The 25,438-nt window shown below is 53.8% G+C and overlaps 3 protein-coding genes across 3 annotated transcripts; all 3 read left to right on the top strand.

Moving 5' to 3' along the window:
• The first annotated feature begins 522 nt into the window (after nucleotides 1–522).
• On the top strand, nucleotides 523–2,934 carry LOC115616229. Its single transcript, XM_030505232.1, has 4 exons — nucleotides 523–645; nucleotides 1,510–1,816; nucleotides 1,861–2,320; nucleotides 2,483–2,934. The coding sequence occupies exons 1-4, from the start codon at nucleotides 523–525 to the stop codon at nucleotides 2,487–2,489; spliced, it is 897 nt and encodes a 298-aa protein (XP_030361092.1). The 3' UTR covers nucleotides 2,490–2,934.
• On the top strand, nucleotides 2,804–4,535 carry LOC115616228. The gene is made up of 4 exons (XM_030505230.1): nucleotides 2,804–2,833; nucleotides 3,062–3,368; nucleotides 3,413–3,872; nucleotides 4,035–4,535. Exons 1-4 carry the CDS (start codon nucleotides 2,804–2,806, stop codon nucleotides 4,039–4,041), a joined length of 804 nt encoding a protein of 267 aa, XP_030361090.1. The 3' UTR covers nucleotides 4,042–4,535.
• A 2,200-nt stretch (nucleotides 4,536–6,735) lies between these two features.
• Nucleotides 6,736–12,833, top strand: LOC115616227. Its single transcript, XM_030505229.1, has 7 exons — nucleotides 6,736–6,858; nucleotides 8,190–8,487; nucleotides 8,532–8,869; nucleotides 9,734–10,034; nucleotides 10,079–10,538; nucleotides 10,701–12,540; nucleotides 12,710–12,833. Exons 1-6 carry the CDS (start codon nucleotides 6,736–6,738, stop codon nucleotides 10,705–10,707), a joined length of 1,527 nt encoding a protein of 508 aa, XP_030361089.1. The 3' UTR covers nucleotides 10,708–12,540; nucleotides 12,710–12,833.
• Nucleotides 12,834–25,438: the final 12,605 nt, after the last annotated feature.

Genomic DNA, 25,438 nt, shown 5'->3' with positions numbered 1-25,438 from the left:
GAGGAAGTGCTGTGCCGGAGGGCGCAGGCCCACCTCTGGCTGGGGTGACCTCCCCCTGGTTGGGGTCGAGGTTGCTCGCTGGGCTCCTGAAGAAGTACATGGCGATGATGATGATGATGATGATGATGATGGTGCTGCTGCTGATAATGCTGATGATGGTGGTGTTGTGGTACAGCCAGGAGGCCCGCCCATAACTTGGGCGCAGGTCGGAGCCTTGGGCTCCTTGGGCCTTGTTGGGAATCTCCGGCCCCGGCCTTTCAGAGGCGTGGGGCCGGGAGGTGTGGGGCCGTGCGTGTGCCCCCCTTGTGCTCGGGGCTGGGGCCGCCGTCCCCCCGGCCTTTGGCCGTGAAGCTCCACTACCTGGCTGTTGAGTCTCGTTCCTGTTGCTGTGAGGGGACAGCCGAGCTCTCTGGCTCCCTGGGTGTCGACCTGCCTGTAATCAGGGTCCGGGTCTGGGAGCCTTTGCGCTCCCTCCGCTGGCAGCCTGTGTGGGGTGACCGCCCCGCTAGTGGGGTGCGGGTCATGGTGCCCCTCAATCGGAGAGAAGGAGCCTCCGAGGGCCTTGGGGACCTGGGCCGCCCTGTAAGTCAGGTGCTGGCCAGGAGTCCCGGGCGCTTTGCAGTGCAGGCCGTGGCTGAAGCCCCCGTGAGCAGGGGTGCTCAGCCTCCTCTTTGGCCGTTGCTTTGCATGCCCAGCCAATTTGCCCAGGGTGCCCGCCTGCGAGCCCTGCTCCAGCCCCGGCCAGAACTCTGCTGTGCGTCGCTCTGGTGAGAGCAGCTGAAGTAGGGGAGGGTATTGTGGGGCTCTGAGGGTGGGCGAGTGGGCTGGCGGTCCCTTGGGCGGCTCCCTCCAGGGGTCTGGGTCCTTGTTTCTTTCAGGGAGAAGAGTTGGTGCTTCTCAGGCCTAACGATGTTTTCCTTCCTTGGCAGCAGCTGATGGACAACAGAAAAGAGGCGGCGTGTGGAACGGGGAGGCAAGGAGCGGCGTCGGGCTGAAGAGGGGGCACGGGAAAGGCACCCTGGGCAAAGGGACCTCCCTGTGGGCACAGGGCGAGGTCATGTAAGAGCATGGTGGGCACCTTTAGGGTGCCCTGGTGGGGTTTTTGTGCTGGGCGACCTCCCTGTAAGCAGGGCTCGGGTCTTTGCTCCTGTTGGTTTTGGCCTTTGGCCGTCTTGCTCCTTTGGCTGCCCGGAGAGCGTGGCGACCCTGTAAGGAGGGTGAGAGCCAGCGCCTCCGCACCCGAGGGGGAAATGGAGCTCTCTGGACCCCCAGGCCACCCTGTAAACAGGGGAGGGCCGTTTCCCCGTCCCGCTCCTCTGCCCCGGCGGCTTTCTGCCTGCTGGCGGCCTGCCCAGCGTGACCCCCTGGTGTCAGGGTGTGTCGCAGCATTTTCCCCTTGGCGTGTTGAGGCTCTCTGGCTTCCACGCACAGTCACAGTGCATGGAGCCCAGTGTTCCCAGGAGCAGCCCCAGCTTGCTTTAAGCAGGGCTTGGGAGGCTGCTTTAGCAGCTCACAGGAACGAGCCCTCCCTCGCCCTTTAGAGGGTGCAGGTTGAGGAAGTGCTGTGCCGGAGGGCGCAGGCCCACCTCTGGCTGGGGTGACCTCCCCCTGGTTGGGGTCGAGGTTGCTCGCTGGGCTCCTGAAGAAGTACATGGCGATGATGATGATGATGATGATGATGATGGTGCTGCTGCTGATAATGCTGATGATGGTGGTGTTGTGGTACAGCCAGGAGGCCCGCCCATAACTTGGGCGCAGGTCGGAGCCTTGGGCTCCTTGGGCCTTGTTGGGAATCTCCGGCCCCGGCCTTTCAGAGGCGTGGGGCCGGGAGGTGTGGGGCCGTGCGTGTGCCCCCCTTGTGCTCGGGGCTGGGGCCGCCGGCCCCCCGGCCTTTGGCCGTGAAGCTCCACTACCTGGCTGTTGAGTCTCGTTCCTGTTGCTGTGAGGGGACAGCCGAGCTCTCTGGCTCCCTGGGTGTCGACCTGCCTGTAATCAGGGTCCGGGTCTGGGAGCCTTTGCGCTCCCTCCGCTGGCAGCCTGTGTGGGGTGACCGCCCCGCTAGTGGGGTGCGGGTCATGGTGCCCCTCAATCGGAGAGAAGGAGCCTCCGAGGGCCTTGGGGACCTGGGCCGCCCTGTAAGTCAGGTGCTGGCCAGGAGTCCCGGGCGCTTTGCAGTGCAGGCCGTGGCTGAAGCCCCCGTGAGCAGGGGTGCTCAGCCTCCTCTTTGGCCGTTGCTTTGCATGCCCAGCCAATTTGCCCAGGGTGCCCGCCTGCGAGCCCTGCTCCAGCCCCGGCCAGAACTCTGCTGTGCGTCGCTCTGGTGAGAGCAGCTGAAGTAGGGGAGGGTATTGTGGGGCTCTGAGGGTGGGCGAGTGGGCTGGCGGTCCCTTGGGCGGCTCCCTCCAGGGGTCTGGGTCCTTGTTTCTTTCAGGGAGAAGAGTTGGTGCTTCTCAGGCCTAACGATGTTTTCCTTCCTTGGCAGCAGCTGATGGACAACAGAAAAGAGGCGGCGTGTGGAACGGGGAGGCAAGGAGCGGCGTCGGGCTGAAGAGGGGGCACGGGAAAGGCACCCTGGGCAAAGGGACCTCCCTGTGGGCACAGGGCGAGGTCATGTAAGAGCATGGTGGGCACCTTTAGGGTGCCCTGGTGGGGTTTTTGTGCTGGGCGACCTCCCTGTAAGCAGGGCTCGGGTCTTTGCTCCTGTTGGTTTTGGCCTTTGGCCGTCTTGCTCCTTTGGCTGCCCGGAGAGCGTGGCGACCCTGTAAGGAGGGTGAGAGCCAGCGCCTCCGCACCCGAGGGGGAAATGGAGCTCTCTGGACCCCCAGGCCACCCTGTAAACAGGGGAGGGCCGTTTCCCCGTCCCGCTCCTCTGCCCCGGCGGCTTTCTGCCTGCTGGCGGCCTGCCCAGCGTGACCCCCTGGTGTCAGGGTGTGTCGCAGCATTTTCCCTTGGCGTGTTGAGGCTCTCTGGCTTCCACGCACAGTCACAGTGCATGGAGCCCAGTGTTCCCAGGAGCAGCCCCAGCTTGCTTTAAGCAGGGCTTGGGAGGCTGCTTTAGCAGCTCACAGGAACGAGCCCTCCCTCGCCCTTTAGAGGGTGCAGGTTGAGGAAGTGCTGTGCCGGAGGGCGCAGGCCCACCTCTGGCTGGGGTGACCTCCCCCTGGTTGGGGTCGAGGTTGCTCGCTGGGCTCCTGAAGAAGTACATGGCGATGATGATGATGATGATGATGATGATGGTGCTGCTGCTGATAATGCTGATGATGGTGGTGTTGTGGTACAGCCAGGAGGCCCGCCCATAACTTGGGCGCAGGTCGGAGCCTTGGGCTCCTTGGGCCTTGTTGGGAATCTCCGGCCCCGGCCTTTCAGAGGCGTGGGGCCGGGAGGTGTGGGGCCGTGCGTGTGCCCCCCTTGTGCTCGGGGCTGGGGCCGCCGGCCCCCCGGCCTTTGGCCGTGAAGCTCCACTACCTGGCTGTTGAGTCTCGTTCCTGTTGCTGTGAGGGGACAGCCGAGCTCTCTGGCTCCCTGGGTGTCGACCTGCCTGTAATCAGGGTCCGGGTCTGGGAGCCTTTGCGCTCCCTCCGCTGGCAGCCTGTGTGGGGTGACCGCCCCGCTAGTGGGGTGCGGGTCATGGTGCCCCTCAATCGGAGAGAAGGAGCCTCCGAGGGCCTTGGGGACCTGGGCCGCCCTGTAAGTCAGGTGCTGGCCAGGAGTCCCGGGCGCTTTGCAGTGCAGGCCGTGGCTGAAGCCCCCGTGAGCAGGGGTGCTCAGCCTCCTCTTTGGCCGTTGCTTTGCATGCCCAGCCAATTTGCCCAGGGTGCCCGCCTGCGAGCCCTGCTCCAGCCCCGGCCAGAACTCTGCTGTGCGTCGCTCTGGTGAGAGCAGCTGAAGTAGGGGAGGGTATTGTGGGGCTCTGAGGGTGGGCGAGTGGGCTGGCGGTCCCTTGGGCGGCTCCCTCCAGGGGTCTGGGTCCTTGTTTCTTTCAGGGAGAAGAGTTGGTGCTTCTCAGGCCTAACGATGTTTTCCTTCCTTGGCAGCAGCTGATGGACAACAGAAAAGAGGCGGCGTGTGGAACGGGGAGGCAAGGAGCGGCGTCGGGCTGAAGAGGGGGCACGGGAAAGGCACCCTGGGCAAAGGGACCTCCCTGTGGGCACAGGGCGAGGTCATGTAAGAGCATGGTGGGCACCTTTAGGGTGCCCTGGTGGGGTTTTTGTGCTGGGCGACCTCCCTGTAAGCAGGGCTCGGGTCTTTGCTCCTGTTGGTTTTGGCCTTTGGCCGTCTTGCTCCTTTGGCTGCCCGGAGAGCGTGGCGACCCTGTAAGGAGGGTGAGAGCCAGCGCCTCCGCACCCGAGGGGGAAATGGAGCTCTCTGGACCCCCAGGCCACCCTGTAAACAGGGGAGGGCCGTTTCCCCGTCCCGCTCCTCTGCCCCGGCGGCTTTCTGCCTGCTGGCGGCCTGCCCAGCGTGACCCCCTGGTGTCAGGGTGTGTCGCAGCATTTTCCCCTTGGCGTGTTGAGGCTCTCTGGCTTCCACGCACAGTCACAGTGCAGTGCATGGAGCCCAGTGTTCCCAGGAGCAGCCCCAGCTTGCTTTAAGCAGGGCTTGGGAGGCTGCTTTAGCAGCTCACAGGAACGAGCCCTCCCTCGCCCTTTAGAGGGTGCAGGTTGAGGAAGTGCTGTGCCGGAGGGCGCAGGCCCACCTCTGGCTGGGGTGACCTCCCCCTGGTTGGGGTCGAGGTTGCTCGCTGGGCTCCTGAAGAAGTACATGGCGATGATGATGATGATGATGATGATGATGGTGCTGCTGCTGATAATGCTGATGATGGTGGTGTTGTGGTACAGCCAGGAGGCCCGCCCATAACTTGGGCGCAGGTCGGAGCCTTGGGCTCCTTGGGCCTTGTTGGGAATCTCCGGCCCCGGCCTTTCAGAGGCGTGGGGCCGGGAGGTGTGGGGCCGTGCGTGTGCCCCCCTTGTGCTCGGGGCTGGGGCCGCCGTCCCCCCGGCCTTTGGCCGTGAAGCTCCACTACCTGGCTGTTGAGTCTCGTTCCTGTTGCTGTGAGGGGACAGCCGAGCTCTCTGGCTCCCTGGGTGTCGACCTGCCTGTAATCAGGGTCCGGGTCTGGGAGCCTTTGCGCTCCCTCCGCTGGCAGCCTGTGTGGGGTGACCGCCCCGCTAGTGGGGTGCGGGTCATGGTGCCCCTCAATCGGAGAGAAGGAGCCTCCGAGGGCCTTGGGGACCTGGGCCGCCCTGTAAGTCAGGTGCTGGCCAGGAGTCCCGGGCGCTTTGCAGTGCAGGCCGTGGCTGAAGCCCCCGTGAGCAGGGGTGCTCAGCCTCCTCTTTGGCCGTTGCTTTGCATGCCCAGCCAATTTGCCCAGGGTGCCCGCCTGCGAGCCCTGCTCCAGCCCCGGCCAGAACTCTGCTGTGCGTCGCTCTGGTGAGAGCAGCTGAAGTAGGGGAGGGTATTGTGGGGCTCTGAGGGTGGGCGAGTGGGCTGGTGGTCCCTTGGGCGGCTCCCTCCAGGGGTCTGGGTCCTTGTTTCTTTCAGGGAGAAGAGTTGGTGCTTCTCAGGCCTAACGATGTTTTCCTTCCTTGGCAGCAGCTGATGGACAACAGAAAAGAGGCGGCGTGTGGAACGGGGAGGCAAGGAGCGGCGTCGGGCTGAAGAGGGGGCACGGGAAAGGCACCCTGGGCAAAGGGACCTCCCTGTGGGCACAGGGCGAGGTCATGTAAGAGCATGGTGGGCACCTTTAGGGTGCCCTGGTGGGGTTTTTGTGCTGGGCGACCTCCCTGTAAGCAGGGCTCGGGTCTTTGCTCCTGTTGGTTTTGGCCTTTGGCCGTCTTGCTCCTTTGGCTGCCCGGAGAGCGTGGCGACCCTGTAAGGAGGGTGAGAGCCAGCGCCTCCGCACCCGAGGGGGAAATGGAGCTCTCTGGACCCCCAGGCCACCCTGTAAACAGGGGAGGGCCGTTTCCCCGTCCCGCTCCTCTGCCCCGGCGGCTTTCTGCCTGCTGGCGGCCTGCCCAGCATGACCCCCTGGTGTCAGGGTGTGTCGCAGCATTTTCCCCTTGGCGTGTTGAGGCTCTCTGGCTTCCACGCACAGTCACAGTGCATGGAGCCCAGTGTTCCCAGGAGCAGCCCCAACTTGCTTTAAGCAGGGCTTGGGAGGCTGCTTTAGCAGCTCACAGGAACGAGCCCTCCCTCGCCCTTTAGAGGGTGCAGGTTGAGGAAGTGCTGTGCCGGAGGGCGCAGGCCCACCTCTGGCTGGGGTGACCTCCCCCTGGTTGGGGTCGAGGTTGCTCGCTGGGCTCCTGAAGAAGTACATGGCGATGATGATGATGATGATGATGATGGTGCTGCTGCTGATAATGCTGATGATGGTGGTGTTGTGGTACAGCCAGGAGGCCCGCCCATAACTTGGGCGCAGGTCGGAGCCTTGGGCTCCTTGGGCCTTGTTGGGAATCTCCGGCCCCGGCCTTTCAGAGGCGTGGGGCCGGGAGGTGTGGGGCCGTGCGTGTGCCCCCCTTGTGCTCGGGGCTGGGGCCGCCGGCCCCCCGGCCTTTGGCCGTGAAGCTCCACTACCTGGCTGTTGAGTCTCGTTCCTGTTGCTGTGAGGGGACAGCCGAGCTCTCTGGCTCCCTGGGTGTCGACCTGCCTGTAATCAGGGTCCGGGTCTGGGAGCCTTTGCGCTCCCTCCGCTGGCAGCCTGTGTGGGGTGACCGCCCCGCTAGTGGGGTGCGGGTCATGGTGCCCCTCAATCGGAGAGAAGGAGCCTCCGAGGGCCTTGGGGACCTGGGCCGCCCTGTAAGTCAGGTGCTGGCCAGGAGTCCCGGGCGCTTTGCAGTGCAGGCCGTGGCTGAAGCCCCCGTGAGCAGGGGTGCTCAGCCTCCTCTTTGGCCGTTGCTTTGCATGCCCAGCCAATTTGCCCAGGGTGCCCGCCTGCGAGCCCTGCTCCAGCCCCGGCCAGAACTCTGCTGTGCGTCGCTCTGGTGAGAGCAGCTGAAGTAGGGGAGGGTATTGTGGGGCTCTGAGGGTGGGCGAGTGGGCTGGTGGTCCCTTGGGCGGCTCCCTCCAGGGGTCTGGGTCCTTGTTTCTTTCAGGGAGAAGAGTTGGTGCTTCTCAGGCCTAACGATGTTTTCCTTCCTTGGCAGCAGCTGATGGACAACAGAAAAGAGGCGGCGTGTGGAACGGGGAGGCAAGGAGCGGCGTCGGGCTGAAGAGGGGGCACGGGAAAGGCACCCTGGGCAAAGGGACCTCCCTGTGGGCACAGGGCGAGGTCATGTAAGAGCATGGTGGGCACCTTTAGGGTGCCCTGGTGGGGTTTTTGTGCTGGGCGACCTCCCTGTAAGCAGGGCTCGGGTCTTTGCTCCTGTTGGTTTTGGCCTTTGGCCGTCTTGCTCCTTTGGCTGCCCGGAGAGCGTGGCGACCCTGTAAGGAGGGTGAGAGCCAGCGCCTCCGCACCCGAGGGGGAAATGGAGCTCTCTGGACCCCCAGGCCACCCTGTAAACAGGGGAGGGCCGTTTCCCCGTCCCGCTCCTCTGCCCCGGCGGCTTTCTGCCTGCTGGCGGCCTGCCCAGCGTGACCCCCTGGTGTCAGGGTGTGTCGCAGCATTTTCCCCTTGGCGTGTTGAGGCTCTCTGGCTTCCACGCAGCCCAGGGGCTGCTCTGAGGCTCTCCTGTCTTGCTCGCGAGTGGGGTGACTCCCCAGACATTGGCTGCATGGAGTCCGTCTCCTTTTTGGGATGTTCTGTTTTGTGTTTGTCTGTCCTTGTCAGTGTGAGTGAGCGAGCGAGTGAGCTTGTCCTTTAGGCCCCTGTTAAAATCACTGCAGTTTAGCTTAAACCTCCCAGGAGGGAGAGCAGGGCTCTGTGCAGTAACAGGGGGGTCTCCTCTGAGTCCGCGAGCGGAGGGAAGGTCTGGGCTTGCCCCTTCTTTCGAAGGACAGCGCCAAGCCGCTTAGTCGTGGTGCGGGCAACGCGACCTGCCTGTAGTCAGGACCTGGGTCTCTGCCTGCGTGGCTGCCTGTCCTGCTGGTGACCTGCCAGCGTGACCCCCTGTTGTCAGGGCGTGTCACAGCACTTGCTCCTTGGCGTGTTGAGGCTCTCTGGCTTCCACGCACAGTCACAGTGCATGGAGCCCAGTGTTCCCAGGAGCAGCCCCAGCTTGCTTTAAGCAGGGCTTGGGAGGCTGCTTTAGCAGCTCACAGGAACGAGCCCTCCCTCGCCCTTTAGAGGGTGCAGGTTGAGGAAGTGCTGTGCCGGAGGGCGCAGGCCCACCTCTGGCTGGGGTGACCTCCCCCTGGTTGGGGTCGAGGTTGCTCGCTGGGCTCCTGAAGAAGTACATGGCGATGATGATGATGATGATGGTGCTGCTGCTGATAATGCTGATGATGGTGGTGTTGTGGTACAGCCAGGAGGCCCGCCCATAACTTGGGCGCAGGTCGGAGCCTTGGGCTCCTTGGGCCTTGTTGGGAATCTCCGGCCCCGGCCTTTCAGAGGCGTGGGGCCGGGAGGTGTGGGGCCGTGCGTGTGCCCCCCTTGTGCTCGGGGCTGGGGCCGCCGGCCCCCCGGCCTTTGGCCGTGAAGCTCCACTACCTGGCTGTTGAGTCTCGTTCCTGTTGCTGTGAGGGGACAGCCGAGCTCTCTGGCTCCCTGGGTGTCGACCTGCCTGTAATCAGGGTCCGGGTCTGGGAGCCTTTGCGCTCCCTCCGCTGGCAGCCTGTGTGGGGTGACCGCCCCGCTAGTGGGGTGCGGGTCATGGTGCCCCTCAATCGGAGAGAAGGAGCCTCCGAGGGCCTTGGGGACCTGGGCCGCCCTGTAAGTCAGGTGCTGGCCAGGAGTCCCGGGCGCTTTGCAGTGCAGGCCATGGCTGAAGCCCCCGTGAGCAGGGGTGCTCAGCCTCCTCTTTGGCCGTTGCTTTGCATGCCCAGCCAATTTGCCCAGGGTGCCCGCCTGCGAGCCCTGCTCCAGCCCCGGCCAGAACTCTGCTGTGCGTCGCTCTGGTGAGAGCAGCTGAAGTAGGGGAGGGTATTGTGGGGCTCTGAGGGTGGGCGAGTGGGCTGGTGGTCCCTTGGGCGGCTCCCTCCAGGGGTCTGGGTCCTTGTTTCTTTCAGGGAGAAGAGTTGGTGCTTCTCAGGCCTAACGATGTTTTCCTTCCTTGGCAGCAGCTGATGGACAACAGAAAAGAGGCGGCGTGTGGAACGGGGAGGCAAGGAGCGGCGTCGGGCTGAAGAGGGGGCACGGGAAAGGCACCCTGGGCAAAGGGACCTCCCTGTGGGCACAGGGCGAGGTCATGTAAGAGCATGGTGGGCACCTTTAGGGTGCCCTGGTGGGGTTTTTGTGCTGGGCGACCTCCCTGTAAGCAGGGCTCGGGTCTTTGCTCCTGTTGGTTTTGGCCTTTGGCCGTCTTGCTCCTTTGGCTGCCCGGAGAGCGTGGCGACCCTGTAAGGAGGGTGAGAGCCAGCGCCTCCGCACCCGAGGGGGAAATGGAGCTCTCTGGACCCCCAGGCCACCCTGTAAACAGGGGAGGGCCGTTTCCCCGTCCCGCTCCTCTGCCCCGGCGGCTTTCTGCCTGCTGGCGGCCTGCCCAGCGTGACCCCCTGGTGTCAGGGTGTGTCGCAGCATTTTCCCCTTGGCGTGTTGAGGCTCTCTGGCTTCCACGCACAGTCACAGTGCATGGAGCCCAGTGTTCCCAGGAGCAGCCCCAGCTTGCTTTAAGCAGGGCTTGGGAGGCTGCTTTAGCAGCTCACAGGAACGAGCCCTCCCTCGCCCTTTAGAGGGTGCAGGTTGAGGAAGTGCTGTGCCGGAGGGCGCAGGCCCACCTCTGGCTGGGGTGACCTCCCCCTGGTTGGGGTCGAGGTTGCTCGCTGGGCTCCTGAAGAAGTACATGGCGATGATGATGATGATGATGATGGTGCTGCTGCTGATAATGCTGATGATGGTGGTGTTGTGGTACAGCCAGGAGGCCCGCCCATAACTTGGGCGCAGGTCGGAGCCTTGGGCTCCTTGGGCCTTGTTGGGAATCTCCGGCCCCGGCCTTTCAGAGGCGTGGGGCCGGGAGGTGTGGGGCCGTGCGTGTGCCCCCCTTGTGCTCGGGGCTGGGGCCGCCGGCCCCCCGGCCTTTGGCCGTGAAGCTCCACTACCTGGCTGTTGAGTCTCGTTCCTGTTGCTGTGAGGGGACAGCCGAGCTCTCTGGCTCCCTGGGTGTCGACCTGCCTGTAATCAGGGTCCGGGTCTGGGAGCCTTTGCGCTCCCTCCGCTGGCAGCCTGTGTGGGGTGACCGCCCCGCTAGTGGGGTGCGGGTCATGGTGCCCCTCAATCGGAGAGAAGGAGCCTCCGAGGGCCTTGGGGACCTGGGCCGCCCTGTAAGTCAGGTGCTGGCCAGGAGTCCCGGGCGCTTTGCAGTGCAGGCCGTGGCTGAAGCCCCCGTGAGCAGGGGTGCTCAGCCTCCTCTTTGGCCGTTGCTTTGCATGCCCAGCCAATTTGCCCAGGGTGCCCGCCTGCGAGCCCTGCTCCAGCCCCGGCCAGAACTCTGCTGTGCGTCGCTCTGGTGAGAGCAGCTGAAGTAGGGGAGGGTATTGTGGGGCTCTGAGGGTGGGCGAGTGGGCTGGTGGTCCCTTGGGCGGCTCCCTCCAGGGGTCTGGGTCCTTGTTTCTTTCAGGGAGAAGAGTTGGTGCTTCTCAGGCCTAACGATGTTTTCCTTCCTTGGCAGCAGCTGATGGACAACAGAAAAGAGGCGGCGTGTGGAACGGGGAGGCAAGGAGCGGCGTCGGGCTGAAGAGGGGGCACGGGAAAGGCACCCTGGGCAAAGGGACCTCCCTGTGGGCACAGGGCGAGGTCATGTAAGAGCATGGTGGGCACCTTTAGGGTGCCCTGGTGGGGTTTTTGTGCTGGGCGACCTCCCTGTAAGCAGGGCTCGGGTCTTTGCTCCTGTTGGTTTTGGCCTTTGGCCGTCTTGCTCCTTTGGCTGCCCGGAGAGCGTGGCGACCCTGTAAGGAGGGTGAGAGCCAGCGCCTCCGCACCCGAGGGGGAAATGGAGCTCTCTGGACCCCCAGGCCACCCTGTAAACAGGGGAGGGCCGTTTCCCCGTCCCGCTCCTCTGCCCCGGCGGCTTTCTGCCTGCTGGCGGCCTGCCCAGCATGACCCCCTGGTGTCAGGGTGTGTCGCAGCATTTTCCCCTTGGCGTGTTGAGGCTCTCTGGCTTCCACGCAGCCCAGGGGCTGCTCTGAGGCTCTCCTGTCTTGCTCGTGAGTAGGGTGACTCCCCTGACATTGGCTGCATGGAGTCCGTCTCCTTTTTGGGATGTTCTGTTTTGTGTTTGTCTGTCCTTGTCAGTGTGAGTGAGCGAGCGAGTGAGCTTGTCCTTTAGGCCACTGTTAAAATCACTGCAGTTTAGCTTAAACCTCCCAGGAGGGAGAGCAGGTCTCTGTGCAGTAACAGGGGGGTCTCCTCTGAGTCCGCGAGCGGAGGGAAGGTCTGGGCTTGCCCCTTCTTTCGAAGGATAGCGCCAAGCCGCTTAGTCGTGGTGCGGGCAACGCGACCTGCCTGTAGTCAGGACCTGGGTCTCTGCCTGCGTGGCTGCCTGTCCTGCTGGTGACCTGCCAGCGTGACCCCCTGTTGTCAGGGCGTGTCGCAGCACTTGCTCCTTGGCGTGTTGAGGCTCTCTGGCTTCCACGCACAGTCACAGTGCATGGAGCCCAGTGTTCCCAGGAGCAGCCCCAGCTTGCTTTAAGCAGGGCTTGGGAGGCTGCTTTAGCAGCTCACAGGAACGAGCCCTCCCTCGCCCTTTAGAGGGTGCAGGTTGAGGAAGTGCTGTGCCGGAGGGCGCAGGCCCACCTCTGGCTGGGGTGACCTCCCCCTGGTTGGGGTCGAGGTTGCTCGCTGGGCTCCTGAAGAAGTATGTGGCAATAATGCTGATGCTGCTGCTGATAATGCTGATGATGGTGGTGTTGTGGTACAGCCAGGAGGCCTGCCCATAACTTGGGCGCAGGTCGGAGCCTTGAGCTTCTTGGGCCTTGTTGGGAATCTCCGGCCCCGGCCTTTCAGAGGCATGGGGCCGGGAGGTGTGGGGCCGTGCGTGTGCCCCCCTTGTGCTCGGGGCTGGGGCCGCCGTCCCCCCGGCCTTTGGCCGTGAAGCTCCACTACCTGGCTGTTGAGTCTCGTTCCTGTTGCTGTGAGGGGACAGCCGAGCTCTCTGGCTCCCTGGGTGTCGACCTGCCTGTAATCAGGGTCCGGGTCTGGGAGCCTTTGCGCTCCCTCCGCTGGCAGCCTGTGTGGGGTGACCGCCCCGCTAGTGGGGTGCGGGTCATGGTGCCCCTCAATCGGAGAGAAGGAGCCTCCGAGGGCCTTGGGGACCTGGGCCGCCCTGTAAGTCAGGTGCTGGCCAGGAGTCCCGGGCGCTTTGCAGTGCAGGCCGTGGCTGAAGCCCCCGTGAGCAGGGGTGCTCAGCCTCCTCTTTGGCCGTTGCTTTGCATGCCCAGCCAATTTGCCCAGGGTGCCCGCCTGCGAGCCCTGCTCCAGCCCCGGCCAGAACTCTGCTGCGCGTCGCTCTGGTGAGAGCAGCTGAAGCAGGGGAGGGTATTGTGGGGCTCTGAGGGTGGGCGAGTGGGCTGGTGGTCCCTTGGGCAGCTCCCTCCAGGGGTCTGGGTCCTTGTTTCTTTCAGGGAGAAGAGTTGGTGCTTCTCAGGCGTGACACCTTTTTTTTTTTTTTTTTTTTGGCAGGTCCTGAGACGAAAATGAGCTCTATTGAACTCCTTTTCTAGTGTCTCTTTCAGTATTCTAGTGTTGTTTTGTCCTTTCTGATACATTCTTTGCTCAATAAAATATTTTTTCCGTGTCTGTTTTAATTCCGTTACTTCTATGAACAGCTCTTCCTTGTGTTCTGGTATGTATAGTTTTTCTTTTGTACCTGCCGTCAGCATCTTGGTGGTTCAAGTCATGTGTTTGTCTTTTATGTCTTCATGGTGAATTTGTATGGGCAAATAGGCAGTTTCCAGAGAGGAGTTTGGTGGTTGCTTTCTTCTTTTTGGCTATGGTGAGGTTTCATAGTCAGTATGGGCCTGTGATTTGATTTGTGCTCTGAGAACATTGTTGATAGTACGGGGATGTTTTCATTATTGCTGCACAGAGCTTACTCTGTTTCAAGGTCTTTTCTGTTTCTTACACTATCCAGCCAGTGAGTCTGCTGGTGGTGCACAAGAGATTTGGAAAGGACAAAGCTGGGCAGCAGAGGCCAGCTACCTAAACCAATAATCAATACTACGTGATGTCATTTTCAGCTGAGGAAGGAAGAAAAAAGTGGGTACATTCAGAATAGAGGCATTTTGCCTTCTCAAGTACCCATGCAAGGGCTGAACACCTTTCTGCGATGGGAAGTAGTGAATGAATTCCATGTTTTGCTTTGCTTGCGTGCACAACTGTTGCTTTACCTGTGTAACTGTCTTTAATTCAGCTCATGACTTTTGTCACTTTTTACCTTTTCCATTCTGTTCTATTGGGGGGGAGTGAGCAAGGAGCTCTGTGTGGTACTAGGGCTACCACAATAGCAGCGCAGCATTACTGTAGGATTAGTTTATGTAGGTTGTGTTTGGATTGAGTTGTAGCTGTCACGGTGCTAGTTCATGGTGAGTAGCTGCAGTTGTGAGGAGGTACAAAGATGAGCTGTTGCTCATGGTGAGCAGAGTTGCAGTTGCTTGTGTTGTGCAGTGGAAGTGGTGTATAGAGGAAATTGGGACAGGGTTTCTGAAGGCAGCCAAGGCCTCAGCCCTGGCTCTTTGTCCTCCTGTACCAGAAACGTCTGTGCTAAGTGGCTAGGATGGTACCTGTGTTTTCTTACCATTTTTATTATGCTGGGTAAGAGAAGGGAAACACCCTGACCTTACAGCATCAGAGAATATTTTTGGGTTTTATATATGTAATCCATATCTCTTCTTGAAAGCAGTTCTGTTTCCGGTTGTTGCAGATTGGCATCTGAGATTCTGAGAGAAGGTTACCTGTTGTGTTTCACATCCACTGGAAACTTTTTGTAATATTTTGCCTTATGACTTGTGGAAGAACTTAGGCCTGAATTTTTGTGACTTGTTTTTGTAACTTCTACTCGTGCAGATGCATTCATACTACAAGGTTTATTACAGTAGGAGCAGGCAACTTGGTTGTCTGCTCTTCTACTTTCTGAAATCTGCCACTGAACATGCTATCTTCCGTGTAGTTAGGGGTGCATCAGTTTCATCCGAGACTGGAGTCCTGGGGCTGTGTGTTGTATAGAAAAAAGTGGGCAGATAGCTACCCTCTTCCTGCAGGTCCGTAGAGCCTGTTCAGCATAGCACTCCAAAGGTGTCTGTGCTGCAGGCTGGGACCACTGGTTTCAAAGTTGCAATAAGAATTTTTGTAGCTGTAGAGTTGGTCTGGAAGTGAAAGGGGAGAAAATTCTGGAAAAGCTCTTGTCTACAAAGCTTTGAAAGTCCAAATAACAAAACCAGATCACCCTGTTCATCACCGCAAGGTCACAGCCACAAACCCCTGTACGTATTGAAAAGTGCTGCTTTTGAATGGTCCATTTTCTCTGCCTCTTCACCATGGCTTCAGGCAGTCTGCCTTGTTGTGATCTCTGCCACTTGGGGATGCTTTCCTGCCCGAGGCGAGCTATAAGATAATTTCAGAAGTATTACCTGCAACATGTTTTTCTTAGTGTTCCATTGCTTTTGGTATACAATCACCATATGGAGATTTGTAAAGAGAGCAGAAGTTTGTATACTGGGTTTCCTGTGAGGAAGAGCTTGCCTCTCTGTGCTACACAGCTCTTATTCACAAGGCAGCAGAGGAAATTTGTGCAGAAAACACGGTGTAGTTCGTGATTTATACGAAGCCTAAATGAGCATGTATTTTGATGAACTACACATTGCCCTTTAAAAAAGGCATTTGCATCTTTCTTGAACTAAAACCAGAATGATGACTTCTAAATTGCAGGAGAGGAAACTATTCCTTTCACTTCAGAAGCTGGCAGTGGGGAATAGATGTAGGGGCTTATATCAAAGCAAAACTGCATCCCTGCAGTTTCACAAGTCCCCAGTGAGAATGCAGGTTTTCCTACTGCAGGCACAGAGCAGCTCTTGAAAGGGTTCTCACAGAATTCTCTGCAAAATACAGACTGGAATACTGTCCCTGGAGCACATAGAAATGATGAAATAATACAGCCTTCACTGTTCCAGAACACTGTTCTCTCAGGTGCAGACATGTCCTCTGCATTGAACTGTTGCTGATTCAGAGTGCTCACAATTGGAATTTTACATACATGCAAATACAGCCTAAAGCCACCTTATGCTGTACTGGGCAAGAGAAATGTAACACTCAAAACTGATTCAGCATTCCTTGCTGTTTGAGCTGTTATTTTATCTTGTCTTTTGGTATCCCTCTTCTAGGCAGATGTGATTGTGACCACAGACTGGTGGGTTGGTTTTGTTTAGGTTGGTGGTGGGAGTGGGGGTGCTGTAATATAAAGTCATTTCTTTTATATCAAGGAATTCAAAAATGCCTCTCTGAAAACAGAGGGCTTGCGTTACAGTGGTAGTCTGGTTGTACTCTTGTGGAGAAGAAACAAGATACTAAAATCCCAATACAATTTATCAAAGAAAGCTATTTTCCGAAGTGCAGGATTCTAGCTTGTCATTAGATTAAAAAAACCCTGTACATATAAAGGCTTGGAATTGTATTTCAAAATGAAATTTTGACTTGACGTTTCTGAGTCTTGTAACTCTGTGCCTAAAAAATGACACCAGCACTTTTCATCTGCCTTTAACATTGGGTTTATACCAGTAATTACCACCAGTGTGTAATTAGCTAAGCATTCTGAATCCCTCTGCCTGTCATCATATAAATTGGGTTGTTCCCGTGAAAGTGTGAATGTTCGTGTGTTCTTATTTGCTTGGAGTCTGAGTTTTCCATTCTAGATTCAGATGTTTGGTGGTAAGACCATTGCATATGGAGCAGCAACCATCAAAAACTTCCCAGGTATCTCTTTCTGAACTGTAATTCTTGTTACTCATTCAGGGATATTTCATATCTATGATTTTATGGAGGATGGGGAGAAGTCATGTGTGAAAACTTGGATTCCTAGACTATGCGTTTTTATCAGCACTGCAAATGATTTTGTGTTGAGTACAACTTCAGATGCCCTGCGTGTATTTCTTCCCAGGATCCCCCTGTATTTACCATTGACACCAGCCCAACCTACCAGGTTTGGTGTCCTCATACTACAAGACAAGATGAGCAATGAGCAGCAGAAATTGTCTTGTTCCCGGCACTTTTATGCCTCAGGGTTGGGTTCTTGACTGTCTGGTAGGGTTTGTGCTCTGACAGAGGATTCCCCTGTGATTGAGAGTTTTGCACTGATCTCTCTGGAGGGGTGCCCTGATGTCCAGCAATATTACTGAATTAATCAAGTACCTTTTCTCTACTGGGATGTTAATTTGGGGCACTCTTCTTTACGCAGCATCATACTGCCATAAAATGTAGAGAAATATGCTCTCTTTGAGAATCCTTTCTATCATACGTGTTTGAAGTTAGCTGAGGGTGGCTGAGATTGCAAAAGCAAACCAAGACTCCATTTTGTGGACAGCAAGATTGCATTTTCCTTGAACAGCAGGGAAGGGAAAAAACCAAAAGGAAGCGAAGCCATGGTAAGCCTTGAAAGAGGGTTAACATCTGTCCAATGTTTTACCACCCAAATTGGAGTGGGCAGAGTAATATTTGATACGCTTCCAAGGGTGACATGAGAATTAAGTAATTTTCACTGTCTCCATTTACATTCTACTTCAATACCATTGTCAAAAATGTCCCTTGTTCTCTTGGTTAGACAAACTCATTGCTTCCATGTGACACAGTAGCTTATGCCTTTCTCATGTATCACTAAATGCATTGCTCCTTGCTTGATATTAATTTGCAGTGCTTCTCTAGCTTCCTTTTGAAGAGAGAATTACAAGCATCTGAGGCAAGTCCTAGGATGATTTCTCAAGAGATTAGAACATAGATACGTATCAGCCTTGAAAGAGGAATTTAACTTAAATTGTTCAGGATGGCATTAATTCAGCTAGGTCTGTTTCTAAACGATTTTCCAGTGTAGGTCTTCTCATGCAATCTTGCTTTTAACTGATCTTCAAAGGATTTTGTTCCCTTAAATGGAAAAATAGGAAGAAAAAAACCCCCAAACCTTTTTTCCAGTGTAATTTTTAATTATGTTTCTAATTAAGGGAAAAACTGTCACAGAAATTATGCCTTCAAATTGTCACAAGTGGAAAAGTGCCAAACTCATGTTCCTGTTGTTAGTGCCTTTGCCTTACAATTTGGATAGCTCTTATACATGGAGCATTTTGTTGTGCTATTGCAGCCTGTGAAATGTGAGATACCTGTGCTCTGGAGCTGGAGATGCTCTTGAGTGAGGGAAGTTCAAGGCAGAAGATAAGAAACCTGTGCCTTCTTTCCACCTACTGTGTTCCATTATTGAGGAGATAAAAGCTACTTACTGTGCACTGTGTATCTATATTCGAAGGATGGGGAAGAAAAACCCCATCTTAAATATACTTTAGCCTGTATTTTGGTTCTGATTAGGAGGCTGCTCGTTCTAAATGTCCCCTCACCTGGCTTTGCTTTCTGAAGCTTTGTGAAAAGTAATGGACTTGTGGTTTTACCAGTCAGCCTCTTTGGAGGTTGAACTAAAAAGTTTCTCTTGCAACCTTCCTGGTGCTGCTTTTCCATTTAAGGCAGCACTGCAGAGAACAAAGTTTGCTGGAGGCTTTATGGGAAACCTCCGAGCAGGGTGATCATATCTTTCCCTTCTGCTGGGTTTAACTGTTCCCGGGAAGAGGTGCTAAGAAAGTCTTCTCAGTATAATCAGTCTTTGCATTTGAAAGGCACACTAGGGTTGAAGCTGCAGCCCTTGCTTGTTTTCATCAGGGCATGCATGAAGGGGTTACAGGGCTTGGCTGCTCATCCCTAACATGCGCATTTGTCTCTCCACTGGGAATCTCTGCAAAGTTCAGCAAGAGACTCACCTCTGTTTACAGAAAGCTCACCTGCTGTGATGAGCCCAAGCTTCCATCCCTTAGGAGCCTCTCATTCCTGCGAAATAAAAGCCAGTAAAGGTCAGTGCTGCATGCCAGATTAGTTAGGCTGGAGCTTGCAGGATTTTGTCCAAGAGATGGGAGTTGACTTTGGGTCTCCTGCGTTCGAGGCCAAAATCCCAGACACCAGGCTTTTCTTTTATTCTCTCCCTTAAGTTTTGTTGAAACTCACAGTTAAACTGCAAAACCCAGAATATTTAGGAAAAAAAATCTTCTCAAGAACGTTCCAAGCATCTCCATTTACTAATTCCTCTCTCCTCCATTACTAGCAAAGATTGTTTCACGAGTTAGTAAATCAGTTTTAATAGGCAAATTGGTGCTTGGAGATTATCTGCACATTTTTCCCTTTTATTTTGCATTCATTTCAGGCTTAACCATTGAGTCTGCAGAATGTATCGCTGCTGCAATCAGAATACTTATGTTATTAAAAAATAGGGATTTAACTGCTAATTGCACTGAGACATTCTGCAGAGCGCATCTCACATGTAATTTAGATTAAAGCAGGAGATAAATATGATAAGAGGCTGCTTTTCATTGAACCAACAAGCAAGAAAATTCCATCTTCAGAAGCTGGCTGCAAAAGCTGTGTGAACAGTCAGTACTGACTGGACAAATATTCACCTGGCTGAAAATGCTAGGCAAGCCTCCAGAAATCCAGTGTGAGAGAGTTTGCTGCTCCTTGCTACTTTGGATATGTCTTTCCAGGCTGGACAATTTTTTGTTGCAGCCAACTTTATGTCTCTATGGTGTTAGCATTGTTGTTTATTGACTGGGAATGGCGGAGGGGGTGCCAGGAAGGACTGCTTTTCCTTTGGACTCACTCTAGGGGTTTGTGCTGTCTTCAAGTGGAAGCTTGTGTGCTGGTGGTGAAGGTTCAGGGTATTTGCCTGCTGCATGGTGTTCCTAGGCCTACTGCTGGGTACCACAAGAAGGCATCTTCTGCTAATCACTGAAAAATCTCCCCTTACTCAACTATTTACAGGCAAGACCCGCCAGTTTACAGCTGCATTAGGTGGTAGAGAGTCCATGGTAGGGAGGTGATTTCATGCCATTTGTTATGAAGAAGTTGGTGCCTCTGATATGAGAACAGGAGATGTGAGCTGATTCAAGCAGATCTGAAATACCATGGCACGGTGTGCACAGAGTATCCTTCCATGTGTGAGTCACTGCTTAGAGTCTGTACGTGTCCTGCATCTCAACTGTGGAATCATCTGATTCCAGCTTTTCTTTAGCACAGGGTCAGCACAAGACAGTCTCTCCTCTGCATCCCCAAAGGCTCAGGTGTTGTTTTGCTTGTTGACAATAACAGTCACTTTTGAAGTCAGAAAAGAGGAACAAAATGGCAGGCAAATGAACAGGGTGAATATTGCCCTGCCTGATTTGAGCTCATGGAAAAGGAGGTGGAAAGTCGTAGAAAGCAAGGGCTGAAGCTCCTGTAGGTTCCCTGATGAAGCTGCACTGGGGCACCAGTCAGTTTTGCTGTGCTGTGGGTGGAACAGTACTGTATACTGTGGGAGGCAGGAGACCTGTCTCTATTCCCAAAGTGACCTTAGACAGGTGAATATGAGTTGCAAGTGGTTAGCACTGTTAGGTGCAGGTTCAAGTAGACCCTAGGCAGGCACTGGGTATCAGAGTTTGCTTCTGATACAGCAGCCCTAGCCTTTATTGCTTCAGCTGCTTTTTGGCCTAAGAAGGGGCTAGCAATGCTGCCTTCAGGAACTGCTGTGGAAGAAAGAGCCTGCATTAAGCCACAACTTGGGCCAAGTAGGGTTGATGCCCTGCGCTGACATAGGTTTTTTCTGTGTACACTGTCCAATCACTTAGTCCCTCTCTACCTTGGTTCTGCACTGGTGAAGTAACGACAATGCTCCTTTGTTCCTGCTGTAAACGAATGCTGTGCAGATGACAGACAAGGCTGTGAGGCATTGAGATGCTATGGTAACAGCTGGATAAGTATCATAGATGAATGAAAATTGCTTTAGTGCTGCCATGATTTGTTGGGACATGAGATGCCCTATTTCCACATTCCAGGTGTCCCTTGCATTAAAACTTGCCCATATATTATAAAAAGAAACCTCAATGACATTAAGCAATGCACATAACAGGCTACATGAATGAATACTTGTAGTAGGTGTCAATGAGCTTAATTAGAAAGGTACTTTCCTCTCAGACTAGGACTCTAAACTAGGGCCTTCTATCAACCCTGCAGCAGTCCACATCTGCTCAGCATATTGAGCGGGCCATCAATGAAAAAATATCAGTTAAACCAGTACTGTAACTGCTTCAAATTATAATAATATAATAATAATAATAATCCTGTAGCAGGGCAGACATAGTTTGTTTGGTTTAAAGGTGTTCCTGACTGCAGACAGGTGCCAAACCATGATGAAAGCAAGGAGTTGGCCATGGAATGGCTGTTGTGTTAAGTGGCTCGTATCAGTGGAATATGGCACTGCAGACTGCTGCAGGCTCGCAGTTGACTCCGTGGCCTGGCCAGCGGATGCAGCAATAAAGCAGGAAAGTTGTCAGATTTCACAACACAATCTTACACGTGAGTGTATCAACATGGATGGATGTCTTCCTACAGGTCCAGTCATTTCTGAGCAAAGTGCAAAAATCTCTGCAATTGCAGGATTATTTAAGCAGGGAAAGCTTTTCTTGCCCTGCTGGTGGAGGACTGATGTATCTTGAAGCAGAGAGGTTGCGATCCCTTCTAAAGCAGCCACGGTTTGAATTGATTTTCAGAGTAAGAAATGCTGCTCATCTGGACATACCATGTCATGTTCCTACCACAGCTTTGGCCATTCCTGTTTCCCACTTGCTCCTCCTGGGCATGTGTTTGCATCTAGTCAAATAGGTGCTCATTGTTTCTTTTTCTCCAATTGCCTTTCCAACAGCAGGGGGGAAATAAAAATGGAGAGGGAACTTATCACTTAGCAAGACCTAATTAGCAAGGGATTTTCACAAGGAAGTCCTCCCCAGGTAATTGCTGCTCATTTTCAGTTGTTAATACAGGAAGACAAATCAGTTCTAAGCAGCTTAAGATCTTGCACAATGCTGCCAGCACCCAGGAGCTGCCTCACGCTTGAGTGGGGAGGGTGAAAAGAAGGTCTTTAAAAAGAGTTCTTGAAAAGCCCACTAAGAATCTCATTATATAGATTTCCACTAGCAGCTCTCCCAGGACCTGTTTTCTGGTCCGTTGGTAAATGTTCAAAAACCAGCTGAGCAGTTTCAGCAGCTGTCCTTTTTGGGAAGGAAGTTTCTTCTCCCCTTGGGGTTGAAGATCCTTCAGGACAGAAAATAGCACCACACGAAGCTTCAGGACTGCAAGCCAGGAGGCAAGAGGAGCAGCCTCTGGTCTGACTGATGTGGTGGGTAACCCTGAGCACAGACCAGTGCTGGGGGAAAAGGCAGGAGGCTGCCGTGCTGTCCTGCAGTAGAAATAAATGTATGCATTGCCCCCGGAGCATAAGTGATGCAACAGCTGTGCACAGCACTCAAAGCTGGGTTTTGTCTGCTCTCACCTCAGGTCTCAAGTATCTGATCAAGTTTGTCTAAATTCTACACACCAAAGAGGCTATTCTGGGGTGCTGGGCAAGGGCTACTGAAGGATTTGCTTCCAGCATCTCCTGCCCTCTGTGCTCATCATGCAGGGGCCAGATGCTGCTGTTTAAAACAGCATCTCTGGTGCTGTAACACAAATCCATTTTCTTTTGAAATATCACTGTCCTAATTGAATTAGCGCCAGGACTGCTCTTTTCCTAGCATGGACCACCCTCAAAATGCCAGACAGAGACAATCGTGGGGCTATACAGTGTCAGGTACAACAAAGCCACTAACTGTAGCAAAGCCATTCCTGTTTGCTTACTAATATAACAAGATATCCAACCTTTAAGATATTTTTTATGTGCTTCTCTGTGCAGAAGAAACCCAGCAATGTAATAGCTGCAAAAGGCATGTGTGCACCAGCAGCTCATGACTCTAACCCTGTGAGCGACTTATTCTGTTAGCGTGATAAACACATGCTGTAGAGGAACAGCACTAATTATGACCCTGTCACCTTCATCAGCTCCCCACTAATTGTTTTGGCTTTTTTTAATCTCAGTGCTTGGAGATGAAACATGATGTTTGGTTCTGCAAAGGAGTTGAAAAGAAAAGAGAAGAAAGAATTGCATTTTAAAATAGAAGCATCAGGTAGATCTTTCTGTTGGATTTGAAATTCAAATGACAGAAATTATAACTTTTTGTGTGTTATTAAAATAAGGCATGGGAAATTTTTAGAGGACTTTCTCGGACTGCCCATACTGACTCGCAGTCCACCTGGTTCTGTGCTCTCAGCTCTGAGCTCCCAGCCCAGAAGAAGGGTTCCCTGTGTCCTGTCATAATAAAACTTCCCCAAATCTCCCCAGGCATTGTCAGACAGTTCAGAAACCGCGTCACTAATATCTCTCTTCCTAGGTTTTGAGGATGAAGGGTAATATCTCCTTGTCATGAGCTCTGTGGATCTCGGAAGGACAAAGATTAAGATTCAAGCCTGCAGGCTGCAGGAAAAAAACCATGTCTTTTTTTCCTGCAGCCAGCTAAAATAGCAGGTCAGTGGAACAGTATCCCAGTTTTCTGCTGGACATTTCTTGAGAGTGATGTGCAGGCTGTTAAATACCTATGCAAAAGCCCAAACACCTCACAAAGTGAAAATCACTACTGGGATTTATTTAGGGGTGACACACTCAAAAATCATCCCTGGTGTCCTTTGGAAAGATCTGAATACGAGAACAGTCATCTCACCACAGCGGGCAGATTCTGTCGCACTACCAGGACCAGGGTGTAAACATGCCAGTGGTAGCCATTATATTGGCTTTCACGGCTCAGAAAGATTTTGAAAATGATCTCTAAGATTTGTATGAAATAAGAGAACTCTGAAAACTCTGAGCAGACCTCACAGGGTGTTATTCTGTCTGAGGATAGCCCTTGAGGCAGAGAGATTTTGAACCACTCATCTATGGCAATGAGAGTGTTAATGTCACTGCGAGAGCAGCATTTCCAGAGCAGCTATGTGTGGTATAGATCAGTATCTAATAGTGTTCAGCTCTTACTAGAAAGCTTTGCACTGGCTGAGGTTGTTTTTCTTTTCAGCTGTTCTGTGGTTTGCTCATCTGGGAGTTTGTTTCCTTTTTTTCCTGGATGAACGTGCAAAACAGTTTTGTCATGTCAAGGCTTTAACTTGTGTTCTGGTTTGTTTTAGGCAAGTCTCTAAAGACACATGGTAGGTACAGTTGGAGAAACCCACAGATATAGCCCAGTGCTCCAAACAGCTGCTGTGGAAATGCGTAGCATTTGTACGAGCCATACAGCAAGATGCATGCACACGGCTTTCCACACCTGCCTTCTCAGTTCCACTTCCTCCTACAAGCCCCCGCTTACATGACCACTTTTGTCAGCACAGGCAGGAGTGAATGGTGCTGTTCTGCCTTCTCCAGGACAGGCAGCAGGCCCCAGAAGACAGGTTGGAGAAGGTGTCCACCTGACACAGACCCGCATGGGATCTCCTCCACTTCAGACCTCTGAATCCCTGCTTCTCTTCTAACCTTTTTGTTTGCCTTGGCCAGTCGGGCTTTAAATTCCCTGGAAGAGGAGCCTGTCTTTCTGCATCTGCTCACCACAGCAGCACTTCTGTAGTCCCTGTCACAAACCTTTGTGCAGCACATTGACTCTTCCTCACTATGAGGCAAGTTGAACGGGAAGACACCTTTCTTCTTCAAGTTCATTGGCAAATTAATTGTGATTTGCATGTGCCTTACAAGGCTCCTTACTGAGAATTCTGTGTCCTCATCCTCTGTAGCCATTAAACATTGATTTAAATAAAAACGAAAGTTAAAATAAAATGCAAGTTGAAATAAAACTTTGGCAATAAAAGGCACAAAGAAGGTTACATGTTCTGTTTGTTCTGCTGCTCTCAGGCTGTTTGTTACATGCAAGAATGAGACTGGTTATTTTTAGCTGTCGCAGGGTATGCAAACAAAGGAGTATGAGGATATTGACCGGGAATCAGGAGATGTCTCTGGATCCAAATGAAGAGCATCAGCCTGTGCTTCATGTGAATTGGGATGGTTTGGAGGCAGAGTCATGCATATACATGATTTGCTCTGCAACTGACGCACAGCAATCAAACGCAAACTCAGTTATATTTTAAAATCCGGACTTTAATTGCCAGCCCACGTTTATCTGTGTGTGTAGGCAGAAGGGAGAACTCTTCACCCAGCTGCATTTGGATGCTCGTTTTTGGGAGGAAAGGATTTCTAAGAGCTGCCTCCATCCAAGGCTGAAGCTCTTTTTGCTTCATCCAAATGTCCAGAGACATCTGATTCCCGGTCAATACCCTGATACTCCTCTGTTTGCATACAAAGCCTTGTGCGAAAAGTCTCAAGCCTAAAGGGAGTTGTTATCTTTGAGGAACCATCTCCCATCTAACTAATCCCCTTGCTCAGGCCATGAGCTGTTTTGTCATGCCTTTAAGTACAGATTCCCTGGCCTTTCTTGCTCTGGTTGCTATCCCAGGCTACTGGGGTATAAGGTTTTACATTCAATTTTCCAAGTCCCGTCACACACAGGTGCATTGCCCTTCCTAATCACCTGTTAAAGTATAATTCATCTCTCTGCCACACACGTGTGCACTCATGCACAAACACACACACTCCTTCCTCCAGAGACTCGGACTTCCTGCACTATGTAGACAAAGCTGGTTTCATGAAACTGTTCTGCTAGGACCTGCATGACACGACATCACCATCACCTCGCACAGCCCAGCTCCAAACCTGTCTGAATTGTGTTAAACCACAGGCCTGTGGTCTTGACTTGTGTGTCAGTAGCATCAGTGGAAATTATAGACACTGAGAGCAAGGGAGAGATTGAGTCATTCATTATTTACCATAAGGGGAAGGTTTGGAGATGACAGGAAGCTGTGATAACCATTTGCACCATTTTTAGTAAAACTGATCCTTCTTCTCCACAATGATCAAAGAAATGGAATCTGGATAGGGAGATGCTGTGAGTCTCCTTCACTCAGATTAATTACACTCACCTAATTCCCCATGGAACCTGGCAGCACCATTTCATCCATATGGAAAATAATGCCTGGTAAAGCCATCTACATTATACAACTTTGTCCATGCTGATGATGGAAGCTAATTTCATATTTCCTATAACTTCTTTTTCATTGCCTTTGGCGGCCAACCGGCAGAGCAAATGAACTATCCTCTGATTGATTTTCTAAGAATAAACCTCGTGTTCTGCCTCTGGCTAAATCCAGTTTAGTGCCCTGAACTGTGGAGCTGTCTGG

Source organism: Strigops habroptila, chromosome 17 (assembly GCF_004027225.2).
Source record: "Strigops habroptila isolate Jane chromosome 17, bStrHab1.2.pri, whole genome shotgun sequence".
In the NCBI taxonomy this organism is placed as follows: domain Eukaryota; kingdom Metazoa; phylum Chordata; class Aves; order Psittaciformes; family Psittacidae; genus Strigops; species Strigops habroptila.
Note: the sequence above shows the minus strand (reverse complement) of the source record. Positions and strands in the feature narration are given on the sequence as shown.

Bases quoted from the DNA above. Each gene is read 5' to 3' on its own strand.
- LOC115616229 (XM_030505232.1), top strand. From the start codon at position 523: ATGGTGCCCCTCAATCGGAGAGAAGGAGCCTCCGAGGGCCTTGGGGAC. The intron at 646-1,509 runs GTGAGCAGGGGT...CTGCTTTAGCAG, and splicing joins AGGCCGTGGCTGAAGCCCCC to CTCACAGGAACGAGCCCTCC. The intron at 1,817-1,860 runs GCGTGGGGCCGG...TGCCCCCCTTGT, and splicing joins CCGGCCCCGGCCTTTCAGAG to GCTCGGGGCTGGGGCCGCCG.
- LOC115616228 (XM_030505230.1), top strand. From the start codon at position 2,804: ATGGAGCTCTCTGGACCCCCAGGCCACCCT. The intron at 2,834-3,061 runs GTAAACAGGGGA...CTGCTTTAGCAG, and splicing joins CTGGACCCCCAGGCCACCCT to CTCACAGGAACGAGCCCTCC. The intron at 3,369-3,412 runs GCGTGGGGCCGG...TGCCCCCCTTGT, and splicing joins CCGGCCCCGGCCTTTCAGAG to GCTCGGGGCTGGGGCCGCCG.
- LOC115616227 (XM_030505229.1), top strand. From the start codon at position 6,736: ATGGTGCCCCTCAATCGGAGAGAAGGAGCCTCCGAGGGCCTTGGGGAC. The intron at 8,870-9,733 runs GTGAGCAGGGGT...CTGCTTTAGCAG, and splicing joins AGGCCATGGCTGAAGCCCCC to CTCACAGGAACGAGCCCTCC. The intron at 10,035-10,078 runs GCGTGGGGCCGG...TGCCCCCCTTGT, and splicing joins CCGGCCCCGGCCTTTCAGAG to GCTCGGGGCTGGGGCCGCCG.